Genomic DNA, 14,226 nt, shown 5'->3' with positions numbered 1-14,226 from the left:
AAAAAATTAAATAAAACAAAACAAAACATCAAAACTCAAATCTGCATCTTTACAATTTTGGAACTTATGTCAGTCAGCAGAAATAGGACTTCAGATTAACATCTTTATTCAAGTGCCAGTCCTTTAACTTCACCAAATTTTGGCAATGTTACATACTTGTTACCCTGTGTGAGGACATGAAGGTACATGTAACCGAAACTTTCAGAGGCAACCCTAAACAGATTTTTAGTTAATTTACATGCAGCTACTGGCACAAAGCATGGTACATATTTACAATAGATTTAAATATTAACACTGGACAGGAAATGAAAATCAAAGCAGGACAATAAACATATACTTTTTACAGACATGTGATCTGTTTTGTTTTTTAATCTTGTTGTGCTCATCAGAAACAGGGCAATAACAAACATCTAGTAGTGGTCTTCAAACCAGTCCTCATGGCACACCAATGGTTTTGGTTTTGTCAGTATCTCCCTAGGAACAAAATGAAGAAATGTCCAAAGCCTTGACTGTCGGCGTGCCATGGGTACTTGGTTATGAACCACTGTTCTAGTAGTTTATAGTGTTCATCTAATAGTTTGTAGTGTCATTAAATATACAAAACAAATCCAAACAGGCACTTGTAACCATCAAATATATTATTATTACTAAAGCCTTACATATTTCAAAATTGCAGGTGGTAAGGGAAATGTGTCACCCCCTGGCACTTAAAAAGTTAAGAATTCTTGTGAGGTTAGTCATGGCTAATTGTGGTAGCATGACACGTTTTTAGGGAAGACCAATCTGTGAAGGATATTCACGTGTAATACGGGAGGAAGGAGAATGCTCCTGAGCAGGCGAAGTGCTACAACTACCAAATTTCTCAGATAACCCAACTATGGGTTTGGTGAATATCAAAGAACCTATACTTTCAGTAGCAGTTTTACCCCTGGTGTACATTGATTGACTGGTGGGTTGGAGAAACTGCTTTGTGTGTACACTCTATTACTCTATAAATCTATTACTCTACAAATGTGTGTAGCCTATGCTTCACATTATGCTGTCACATAATCAAGCACACATTTTCAATGATCAGCAGAATTTTTGAAAACTGAAAGTACAATGCCAGAAGGAAGATTCTCGAATGTTTTGTCTTACACACTCTGATCATCATAGAATTATTTTTGTGACAGATAACTGGGACATTTTTAGGGTTCCCAACTACTTGTTTTAAACCCTTACCCTCGATGTGTGGGATGTGATGGTTAGGATTCACAATATCTTGTGAATTAGTTGGATGAACATGTTGATTTGTGTTTCCCTGCCCCTTGCACTCTTCTGATAATGAATAATGGAAGGTGTGATGCATTTAATCACACAAAGTTCCTTCAAGAATTAACGTAGTGTAGATCACACGGTCCACTCATACTAAATCGCCAGACACCTTGACTGCAGGATGATTGTAAATGTACTTCCTGCAAACGTTTATATTATGCCAGTCTGAAAAGTGTTTTATACAATGACAATTAATAACCGTGCCATCTATGTAAACTATATAAAATAATGCCAAAGTGCATTTGTGCTCATTAACTCCACATGTACACTAATGAAAATAACCTGTGCACCATACTTATCCAGAAGATATAAATCTATAAATATATATTCTCAATTTTACATTCTCCCTGAGAATTATGTAACATTACTGGATCGCTTTAAACAAAAAAGAAACACCAATATTTAAATCTCCTGAGGTTGCACATCATCCAAGATGCAGAACTTAAGGACACCGTGGGGGTTCTACTCAAAGAACCAGCATGGATATTCCACTATGTTCCATAGTTCCAATTTTAGAACTTCCCCCTGAATTGATTAATTAAACACAGCCATAAATGTACTAGAGCTCAAGGTATAATGAGCATGAAGTAGTATTAATGATCTGTTTATAACCCAGTCCTTTTCTAGTGTACATGTAACAGTTAACTTGGTTGTTTCTAACTTTTCTTTTTTTACATAAAAAACAAACTATAGCGATCGTATAACATTACAAAGAACAGACAGTACAGTGATGAAAATTTAGGCAATAAATAAGTTTTTGGGTAATTTTGACGACCCACTTTCATCCTCTTCGCTTTGCCAGTGGCTTTAACTAATTAGGCACAGTTCCATATGACACGTTGTTTGCACTTGGCTGGATTTTATCCACACTTTCCTTTCCTGTAAAACGAAAAAATATAAAGGAAATAATATTTATAATTTTTCCAAAAAATAAATGTAATCTCACATTAGTAAACATTTTTTTTTTTTTAAGAAATAAATGATCCTGTACATGCTGGGTCATGTGACACTACATATATGTAGTTGGCACCATTTTAAATCAATGCATTACATTACAGCGTTGGCACTGTACTACAATAGAAAATGCAATCCATATTTAAGAGCTGCATTTATTTTCTTGTTGTTGAATTGCCTTTTGATGACGGTTAGAGATACAATAGTGGTTGATCCATGACACGCTGCTTATTATTAACAGTGTAAAGCACATGTGACCATCACACGCTTTCCTGCTTCCAGTTCATATGAGTCAATGCCAGACACAAGAAGCATGAGCTAATCTTCTACCTCCGGGACTTTCCGATGAAGTCCAATTGGAATATTTTCACTATGTTGCAACAGATTTCAGGCCAATGCTCCTAGTTACATTGGCTCAGAGACTTTCTACAGAAAACTGCTTGGCAATTGTAATATATTAAAGAATAAGTATAGCTTCACAAGGAGACAGACAACGTATCGTCATGGGTTTTCAAGAAACTAGATAGAGATACTGTAAAACAATGCATGAGAATAGTTCTCCTTGTTTAATTTCTTTACAGTGGTAGCAGAGTATGGACATTGTATGGTAAGGGTCATATAGGTGGATGTCCTAAAAAAAGTCTCCAGAAGGAGGCGCTGTGTTACTATTGGTGTACCTATAAGGAAACCTCTCAAGGCAAAATGATTTTCCGTGGAGAAGGCAATGAAGGTCTAGCTAGCCTCCAACATAGCACCAAGATTTTAGAATGGTTGGTTTAGGTGTGAAAACGGTGTGGAGGGTGGGAGCCAGCAAATGGAAAATGTAGCATGAGGGCACTGGGACAGGACAAATGGAAAATAAGAGAAAATATGTGGACTACTGCTCATTAGAATGTGAAAATTATTTAATATAAGTGGAAAGGCTGCCTGCAATGACACTATTCTCCATTGTGGTGATTATGAGATATAGATGGATTATATATATATATATATATATATATATATAATATATATATATATATATATATATATATATATATATATATATGACAGTGCAGTACCAGTGGTGTGAATGGCCCCAAAAACTGAAGTGTCCTGGGATATTTACCAGTGGGCCAGTTCAGACCTTGGGTCTCTGGCCAATGAACAAACTCACACAGAGAACTGCAAAATTCTTGTCTGCTGCCTCACTTTTGCAATAAATTGCTAACCACACCACGATCATAGGTCCACCTTTCTGCACCTCCTCCAGCTGAACCATTGGTACCTGTCTCACGAGCAGTCGGCGCTTGTTATAGCATCGGTAACCCACAGCAATGCTCTAATGGGCCGAAGCTCACCGTACAGATACACAAGGTCTGCGCCTGATGGAGGTGCAGACCAGAGGCTGAATCCTCTCTCCCCTGCCTCATATTAGGGCCTTCCGCAGCATTGCAAGTTTCTGAGCTGGTGAGGAAGATATTTGATCTCTCTACAAGCCCACAAAAGGAAAACAGAGTGTTTGTGGTACCCTGCATGGGGCAGCTGGGGAGATGCCATGAAGTATTTACACAGATGACAAGTGCAGGGCGTTTTATGTATGTTCCTAAATACAGAACGTGCGGGTATATATGCATGAATGTTCTGTAGAGCTTCTTTTGAAACAGTATTGTTTGAATAAATTAATCTTCATTTTTAAACCAGTATAATTAATAGATTTGCTGATCTGCAGGTTCATAGGAATCCTGCATATTAACAGCATGAGGTCAATGAGTTCTTGTGCCAACAGGACAAAAAGCGTAGTCTGGGAATGCACATGATGTGCCAAGTCACTGAAAGGGCATACAAATTATGTATTTTACCTGGGCCAAAGCAGAAAAGGGGCAGCAAAAAACATCTCTACCTTAGGCTGAAAAAATCCAGAGAACAGCACTGAAAGGTTCCTTATAAGAAACCAGACAAGAAATAAAAGATAACTTTTTTCATACTTGGATTGATTGAATACATACCAGGAATTTCACCAAAGTTGATAAAAGGTTCTTGAATAGGTTGTTTTTCTTGGTTTCTTGCAATTAAAAATACACCAAGGAAAGACAAAATACACCTACAGAAAACAAAAATCAATATAGAGTTACATTATAGCAGGCAATATTACAGCAAATGCAAAAACAGAGCATCTAAACATCACGTATAATAGATTATAGATTCCCACATCTCTGTCTACCAACACATCTGCCTATCTACATGTGAATCAGTGGAGGTTGGTCCATTGGGGCAGTGAAGGCAGCGCCGCATTAGATTTTGTTGCAATTTAAAAAATATATATATATTATATATATATTTTTTTTTTCTCCTTTCATAGTTGTAGAAAACTATATGTATTCATGCAGCTGTAGAAGAAAAATCGAAAAATGGACTATGAGCAAATGTAATTGGTTGCTCATATTGTATTTCTATATATAAAAAGAAAGATGCTTTAAAGGTTTCATTAGTAATTTCATGTCTCTCCTAAAGACGGTTATAGCTTCAGTTATTGATATTAAAGAGTTGTATGTATTCTTTTAACTTTCTTTTTTGGCAATCTTTCTTTTATTGAAGCATATGAGATGGGGTTCAGAAATAAAGAGAGAGAAATGCAAAAACGGTTTACAATAAAGGGTTAGTACATCGATAGCTGAGTGATGATGCCTCATTTTTTAATTGTGTTAACTTGTCGTGTAACAAAAGCGTGTTGTAGCTAGTGGCTATGCCTATCCTGATAGACTATTAGAAAGTAACCTTAGACTATGCAATAACTTAGGCACGTAGTAAATAATAACAATTTATGCTTGACGTTGCTAGATTGGGTATGGTAGGTAGTTAGATCCACATGACTAGGTACATGCTAGCTGGGTCATCGCTGTAGACACTTAAGTAGATGGAAATCCTACATTTGCATATAACAGCTGCTCTTAACATTTGCTTATAACAATTGCTTTATCATCTTCGCATAGTATTTGCAAGAGAATCAGTATGTAGCCTAAAAGCAGGTAAAGCAAAACATATGGCAAACTATGTGTGTTCGCTGATTAAACCTTAGAGCTGTAAAAATGCATATGCCTCAGAGTCTGCCTCTGGGTTAACGTTTGACAAAGTAATAAGTAAAATAACGGTTTATAAAAATGCAAACGAAATGATAAGTAAAATAACGCCATGAGGGCGAGTGGGCAGAGAGACTATTAAATACGGATCATGTGTATTAACCACACAGGCTATTAAATATTTGCACATAGCATTACAGTCTCGTGGGTGGTCTGCTGCGGTGTGCTACTCAGGATTTACCCCTCGCGGAACAGTCTCAGGGACAGACTCAGCCCATGCCAGCAGGGGACATAACACAGTCTCTGAGTTCAGTTCGGGTTACTTTGGTGCCGTTGGGAGTCTTGTCGGGTATCACCGGAATCCCCATCGCCTGAACAGTGCTGCAGTCATATTTTCAGGTCGGAGTCTGCTTGTGGCCCGCCGTTAGCTCCGATATTTCAGCTCAGAAGCAGGAGCTCAGACGAAACACGTCTGATCCGACCGGCAGTCAGGCCCCGCCCCCTTTTAACTTTCTTTTTAACCACAGTAAAGCTTTATTTTTTCCACAGCAATTATCTTTGTTAATTATATTATTTATTGTCTTGAGATGCAAACGAGTCCCGTAGAGCCCAAAATGGAATATAACGCAAGCCTTGGTTTCTATACAAGTGTCTACGCCATTCATCACTGCAAAATACAAAGCTAATTACTGGCTCGTGTCTATATAAAATGGTCTTTTATAGCTTCAAATTACACCAACTTGTAAAGATTTATTAGTATAAACTTATTTTATTGATCAAGAACCCAAGGAAGTGGTTGTTACAAGAAAATCTGAGTGCTTAAGAGGAAACGTTTGGAAATTCATAAGTTTTGTATTTCACCAATGAAAAACGCTTTTTTTCAATCATAAGCAACTTAATTACATTCATGAATTAACTTATGAAATGCCTAGGCAATGTGCCAAGCATCAAGAAAAATTCATTGAATACTCTTCTAGCAATCAATGTAAGTTTCTTACATCCAGTTTCTAATAAATTGGACCGCTCATCTCACAAATCATCTGGATGACAAGGTCACCTTAAAATATTTATAGAATAGTTCCACTTCCTTCAGCATGGCAGACGGTTCAGTTAGAGTCATATTCACCACACTTCTAAATAATGCACATGGGATTCCATCAGGCTTAGTTTTAGGATGGTAATGCTACCTTAGAGGTGATGGTTTTAGAACGGTTTGACTTTTTATCTGGGGTCCACTGGGTGACAATCCTCTTCTCCACTACAACTGTCTGCATCACGCCTGGAGGGTGCAGGACTCAGGTCATTGGCCAAAAGCAACCAGCTGTTGCACTCAACCAAACAGCTAGCCTTACACCTCAAAGCTTAGCTCAGAAGAACTACTGGAATCTTCTACTTAGGAGTTTCCATGTCTCTGTAGTAAGGTGCAGGCAGAGGTGGGAGCTGACACCTGGTGCTCCCCAGTTAAGCCATTCTAAAACAGTTTGACTACTCAGATGGGTAGTTTCTAGGGCACTCCAGGCACTATAACCACTACAGCTCATTGTTTGAGTTTATGGTGCTTGGTGTGTTCCTATAAAACAAAAGATTTGCTAGAATTTTGACTAACACAAAGTATGTAGAGAGAAGTTCGGGTCAGAAGCCAATGGTATGTTTTGGCATTGATTTGGGTTTACTTTAAGACATAAATATTACCAGATTGTCATTCAAGCATTTACGTTATAGTCTCACAGTACATACAGAGAGGTGCTTTTTGCCTCTGCATTTAGGTTTTATTTTTACTCAATATCACGGCATAAGAAGCGATTTTTCAGTAAGACTTGGAAAAAAAAAACAGGGATTAAAGAACAACATAAATGAAAGTAATGAGAGAGAAAGGAGGAATTAAGTTGCGATGGTGGTGGTTAAGATAAAAAAAAATGTTGGAGGGGACAGACAACTAGGTGGTTCTTCCAGACTTAAATATGGTTCCTCTATGCTGCTTCTAATTTATTTTTTATTTTTTTATCATTCATAGATTTGCGCTTTTCACTTATGTGTTCATGCCTTCTTGAATATGTTTAAGTCTTATGAGAATGTCATTTGTATTTCACAGAATTGTATACTTTTATGGTCATACGCTTGTACCTTTGAGAACCTACTTACGCTTTTTTTCTGCTTGTATTACATTTCATACAACTGTACATTCATACAACAAATCTGAATATTTAAAAAAGTCATTTTACAAAAAAAAAAAAAAAATCTAGGTGAAAATTCTAAAATGAAGCAATCACCATGGAAACCAATAGAATGCTTTGGCTGATGACTTTGCCCCAGAATTGTTCTTTCTAATTGATCCACACAGTGTGCAGCTACATCTAGAGTATGTACATTAACATGCCAGTGCCGATGCCAAGGAAGAGACATTTGGGCTTTGTAATCTTTTAAGTGTAACATAGTGCCAGTTAGACACAATTCTGCTTTATTCTATTACTTAAGTTGAATTATGTTCTGTGAAATAAATGCCTAATACTGTGTGTGTGTGTGTGCGAGCGTGTGCGTGTGCGCGTGTTTTTTTTTTTTTGTGAACCCAGGACATACTGAAAGCGAGAGAAATCTCAATGTATCCTTCCTGGTAAAATATTTTATAAATAAATAATAAATAAATACATTTTCTCCTTTCATAGTAGTATTGAACAGTAGACCCGAAAATACATATAAATATATTCTGCTATAGTGCTACTAGAAATTCAAGCAAACATGCCCTAAAAGTGCTGATCACAGCGATACCATATTTCCTTATGGTGGTTACAAATCTTACAGAGACCATATGTTTCAAAGTTGGTTTCATGGTTGCAATTCTACAAACACCATACTGTGAGCTATTGTTCTGCCCTAGAGTCTCGCACGAAACAATAAGGAGATGACACATATTCAACGACTGCATTTTTCTTGTATTTTCTCACTAATGACTTGACAAAGGCCATTGTAAGGTCTGAACGGTGCTTTTGTGTCCGTGTGAACCCAATAACATGAAGGAAGAAGTATAATCTATATTCAATTGGATCTTCAATCCCACAGTGAACACACAATGTCATCTATTAAATCTATTTCTTTGTTTCCACATTATCACTTATAAAAAAATAAAACCTAAAATTATTAGCCTCTAGTGTAAACGGGGATTATTTTTATGAAACCATCATATTATAAATCACATATTGTGTTGCAAAGTGATGATTACTGTGTACTTGAGGCAAGTCTCATCCAATTTTAAAATATAGTCTCAAAACATTCTATAACTGTAGCCAGTTTCCAATTAATAGCACATTCTATAACTGTGGCCAGGTTCCATTAATAGCACAGCAAAGTTCAAAAACATGCTTACCCAAAAATAAACATGCATATATTCAATATGGCCGCATCTCTGAATTCCTGGTAAAATATCACACCTGTAAAAGAGACACAACAAAAACATTGTTAAGACATGTCTTGTAAGCATACTTTACCATAGTTACCATGTGCACCATTACAACAAAAACCTGATATTTAAATAACAACATAATAGCATCCTTGTTTTACACAGTGGCATAAAAAAAAAAAAAAAAAACAAACATTTTTTTAATTTTTTTTTTAAATATCACTTCCACTAACCCAGCATCTTATGTCCATGCGATAGGCTTTATAAAAAGTCTGCTACAAAATATTTTCAATGAAGATGTGAAAAGATTTAGAATTTGAACATCTAGTCAGTCTCACTATCAGAGCCATATGTAAAGCCCTCCAGATTAATTATATAAAAAGCAATATACATATACTAAATCCATACAGCACAGGTAATACGTCACATGCATGACCGCCATTAAAATAATTATTTTGATAAAATCACAGAGTATGAACTATAATGTAAGATAGCTCTTGATAGAGAAATTACACAAAACTACAAAGGAGTTGGCGTTTTAACCCCTTTATGACAAGGGGATAGGCAGATTCCATTACACAAATTGACAATTCAAGCAAGTAATTTATCATAAAGGGATTATATGATAGAAACATTTAAATACATACATAGAATCAACACAGTAAAGGAGGAGACTATATTTAAAAGAAGAAAAACTACCACAACAAGAGGACCTAGTCTTAAATTAGAGGGACAAAGGTTTAAAAATAATATCAGGAAGTATTACTTTACTGAGAGGGTAGTGGATGCATGGAATAGTCTTCCAGCTGAAGTGGTAGAGGTTAACACAGTGAAGGAGTGTAAGCATGCATGGGATATGCATAAGGCTATCCTAGCTATAAGATAAGGCCAGGCACTAATGAAAGTATTTAGAAATATTGGGCAGACTAGATGGGCCAAATGGTCCTCATCTGCCGTCACATTCTATAAAGAGTGACAAATGGCAACTAAGTTTCTAGTCCAAAATTGCACAGAATCAGCTCCAAAAGGAATTTAATGAATACAAAGACAAAAAAAAATTAAAATGCATTTTACATAGTAAAGTTGTGTAGAGTTAGATGTATTAGTACCTGCGAATATGGCACTGGTTGTGAAAAATACAAAGTTAATTGGCACGACCTCTGTGGCATTGTAGAGTTGCATGGCTTGATTTAGAAACCTAGAAGGGAATACATAAACAAGTAAAAATGATTCAGCTGGCAGTGAGTGAATATACCAGCATCATGAATATTTATACATTGTTCCATTCAGCAGGGCTCAGGATTCCTTACTAATGCACATACACCAGGAAGCATAAACCCTCATTAAACAAATGACTGCCCTTCTGAGAGCAGAGAACAGCATAGACTGAAACCACAAATTAACACCCGGAAAATCAAACTCACATTACGTGCTAAGAATGTTACGTTTTATATCAAGTGTTAATAGTAAACATTGAAGTGTAAACAGTCTAAACAAAAATATACATAAACACTATGGCTAGTCCTACCTTCTCCCCGAGCTTTATTAGGGGAGAATTAAATTTTCCCTAATATATGTTAGTATGTAAAAAGTACATTATCTGCTTACCCCCTGATTCAAAACAGTAATGGAAGTTATAATGGGTAATATCATTCCTACAGACAGGGGGTGTGAGAAGGGATCATGACTGGACTTTACCATTTAGCATTTTCCTCTTCAACCTATTGTTCCCGTAAGTTTTAAATTGTCCTATTTATAGTTAAATCCCCCTCTCATAATATTGTAAAGAGCTTCGGAATCTGTTGGCGCTATATAAATGGCAATAATAATAGCATTACATAAGCATTTAACACTTTTAAATACTTTTATCTTGATGAAACATATGATTTAACTTTATTTACTGTGTGGGGGCAATAATTCTGAAATGCAAACATTTGTTTTACATTCTGTTACCACTTTTAATGTCTTCAGGGTCCTTAAAAATGCTAATAAAGTAAGGTATTTGACCCTTCTTTATTTTTCTATTTTGTCTACAAGAAAAACATATATTGTTTCCTTTATACTAACATTACACACCCTCTGTGAAATACTGCAAGATACAATATATACATCTTTAAACATATGCTGTAGTATAACAAAAGTTAAGGATCAGAAAAAAAAACAAAAAACAAGCAGTTCTCAAAACAAAACAAAAAAACACACCAAAACATAAAAGAGAAATGTATGGTTCAACCTAGTTGTACATATACCAATTATGTGTGAGTTTAAAACACTACATAACAAAATTTTTAGTTTAAATTTTTTTTTATTTCTTTATTGTCTGCTTTACATATAGACCTTAACCTATGCAATGGGTTTCCTAAATGCAGGCACTTTCATTGCCAATTTTAGGGTCTGAATGATTTTCATTACAATCACTACAGTAGCGACAGAATAGTGACATTTGATAGTTATGGGTTCCACACTTTAATTGAGCAGTGCGTGGGAGATTCTAAATAAGGAATACACAGATAAAATAGTAAACAGATCACTCAAACCTTCGGAGTTATAAACTGATGCCAGCACACCGTAATTAGAATTCTGCAGCGTGACAGATATGGCTAAGCAGCTAATGGAGAAATAAGATTTAACAGACAGAAAAAAAAAGCTGGTATGGCTACAAATGGCAAGCTACTCACTTGACCTGGAACGCACATGAAGCCACCATTATAACAATCATGACGTAGAAAATAGGGTAAGTCAGTTGCATGTGACCTTTCAGGGTCATTGCTATCATCCCAGAAACAGCTTTCACAGAAATCACTGCCAAGGATGCTGCAAATTACAAAAATAATCATTAATTTCTCTGCTGAACACGAACAGACGATCATTCCAAAGAGAATCAGTTTCCAACTGCTGCACTGTCTTCAATGGGTGTTGTAAAGAAATCCTGGTATTTATTAAGCTAGATGGGCGAGTTAAATCGAGCCTGACAAACAGAAGTGAAGTTAAAAGCTCTAAGGAACAATACATCATTTCCAATTGGGTTTTTGTTTTTTTTTGAATTTCAATAAAATTGTAGTGACAAAATTAAAACTGAAATCACAATTCAATTCCATTTTCCTGAGTGACAAATCTAGTTTAGCATTGAATGTGCTAATATATATGAGACTATTGCCCTTTTTTTACAGGGTTACTCATTAATGTATGAACATTTAGCAATTCAAAGTACATTTAAAGTCAATTTACATTTGTAAGACGTAGCAGTAAAAATTCTTCTATTCAGCTATATTTTTTTAGTTTGGCTATTTTTAGACACTTTCATAGCAAAGAGTGTTAATGAGGTTTTTTTTCATTTTTTTTTTTTACGTACACTCTTGCAATTTCTGTTCCCTGAAGAGGTTGCAGTGCAGCGCGACTAGTGTTGATTGTCTCCATTTAAAATGTTCATTAATAGGGAAACGGTCAGCCCACCATGAAACATTTTTTATTTAATAAATATAGAATCTCTGTGAAATACTAATTTTGACTGAAATTCCAACACAGTCAAGAGATATACAGTGGCAAAGTAAGAACTACTTTGTCTCCGTCTATATCCTCCGCCTGACTTTCTTAGAATCTGGGTGGAGTTACAGTGTCCATCCCGACATCAGTCACCATTGACGGCTGTAAGGAATGGACTCTGTCCATGGAGGATTCCGCGGTCTTGCCTGAACATGATGTCGGTGCCCATGAGGGACAGATTCTGGTAAGTATATCTCACCTTTACCTGCCTCCCCCATCCACGGTCACCGAATCCCCAGTGACAATTTCATTGTCTGTGGTCTTTGCGAATTTGGCAAAGACCCTAGGTGGTGACAGTTCTGCTTTAAAGCTGCAACAATTTCCCACCAACTGTGAGTCTTCACAAGGAGAAGCTATGCTGTACGTGGCCATACAGCTCTATTCATGTGTACGTGTAAGGTGATTCTTGAATCCTAGCACACGCAGTGCTTTCAATGAAGGAGCCTTATTGAAGCCATTTGCATGCAACGTTGCAAATGATTTCATTTGAGAAAACAAAAATGAATGCAGCTGTTCCAGCTATTGAGCAAACTTGCAGACTAATTCATGTATTTTCAAAGATGAAACTATTGGGCAGTGCATTTTATATGGACAGAGCTACCACTCAGAACAATGGGAGGAGCACGATTGGTTGAAAGGTTCCAGTAACTGCAGATACGCAGCACGTCGGAATCTTTCATTTATTTATTCATTTATTGCATCTCCATAATGTATGGGGAAAAAAGAGGGAGATCTCAATTCCTGTCTGGCACGGGCCTCTGCATTAAAATGATTTAATTGATTAAATGGAATAAAGCACCATACAGTGCATGCAAATAACACATCATGATGAAGAAGAATTAAACAACTTAGAAATTGAACAGATATCGTTATTATAACAAAAAATGCACTTACCAAGTAGTGCTACCAGCAGTAGCAAAACTACAATGTGGTTCACCCCCTTCCTCTTGTATAAATACAATAAGATACAGAAGATTATAATTTCCAAGATCTATAAATGAAAAAAAAAAAATTAAGAACATCAGAAGTTTAACATAGTGCTATTGCAGTTAATGTTTTCCAGTTAATTTCATTAGAAGGTTCTGACCTGCAAAATGACAATAAATCACGTAACAGAATACAGCATTAAATGTGATACAAGCATTTTACTAATCTATGGAGAATTTACATCAATTCCTATTAAACCTAAACCAGTCCACAGAGAATACACAATGCATTCTCTAATTCTCTTGAAACACTACACGAGATAAAAACAAGAAGGGACAGTTATTTGCCAATTATGGAACAGATGTAGATATGAACATATATTTCACTTTTTTTGTAGGGAATAGAAGTTTAAGAAAAAATGATAACAGTATCCCATAGACAGATCACTTCTAACACTGTCAAATATTTAATTTGTTCATGATTTCTATGGTGAGCTAGTTTGCTCACAGTAATTGATTCCTTAGACATCTAGAGCTGGGACTTTCAATTAACCAATTTGATATGAATATATGTAAGGAGAGCCGCATGTAAAGCAGGAGTTTCACGATATTAAATCTCACAGTAGCGGCCACTTTTAAAAATATAAAAAATATATATATATAATTAAAAAAAAATAAAAATAAAAGTTCCACCGCAATAACCACATGGCAGCATGTAGTGTGTGAGCATGTAACAGATGTTTACAAGGATAAAAAAGTCAAAAATAAATTGGCATCTAGTTTGTATATCACAGAGCTCCAAAGCAACGAAAATGCCAGCAATGTAAATTATTCCGGGGATCCACACGTATTGTACATTCCCCATTAGAATGCAGTGTGTGAGCATACTACAGAGCTCCACGGTTTTGTAATGTGTCTCTTTATTCTGTATATTTTTGAAAGTTACCATTTCATAAGGATTTAACATTATCAGGGTTAATCACTAAACTGAAAATTGCTGGGAATTCAAAGCAAAATGTAAAGTGAATTTCAAATT

General features: G+C 35.9%; 1 protein-coding gene across 2 annotated transcripts in view; it reads right to left on the bottom strand.

The window, feature by feature from the left end:
- Window positions 1-1,041: 1,041 nt before the first annotated feature.
- Window positions 1,042-14,226, bottom strand: part of NIPAL2 (NIPA like domain containing 2) — a 46,189-nt gene continuing 33,004 nt past the window's right edge. The window contains exons 6-11 of one of the 2 annotated variants that reach the window (XM_063450301.1): window positions 13,159-13,255; window positions 11,400-11,535; window positions 9,831-9,919; window positions 8,689-8,752; window positions 4,257-4,351; window positions 1,042-2,193 (exon numbers count right to left, since the gene is read on the bottom strand). In XM_063450301.1, the coding sequence (XP_063306371.1) occupies window positions 2,126-2,193; window positions 4,257-4,351; window positions 8,689-8,752; window positions 9,831-9,919; window positions 11,400-11,535; window positions 13,159-13,255 (549 nt within the window). In that variant the 3' untranslated portion in view covers window positions 1,042-2,125. The remainder of the gene's footprint in view (window positions 2,194-4,256; window positions 4,352-8,688; window positions 8,753-9,830; window positions 9,920-11,399; window positions 11,536-13,158; window positions 13,256-14,226) is intronic. The other variant, XR_010090691.1, reaches the window with a different exon arrangement.

Source organism: Pelobates fuscus, chromosome 4 (assembly GCF_036172605.1).
Source record: "Pelobates fuscus isolate aPelFus1 chromosome 4, aPelFus1.pri, whole genome shotgun sequence".
NCBI classification, from domain to species: domain Eukaryota; kingdom Metazoa; phylum Chordata; class Amphibia; order Anura; family Pelobatidae; genus Pelobates; species Pelobates fuscus.
The sequence above is the reverse complement of the archived record's forward strand: the minus strand, read 5'-3'. Positions and strand labels throughout refer to the sequence as shown.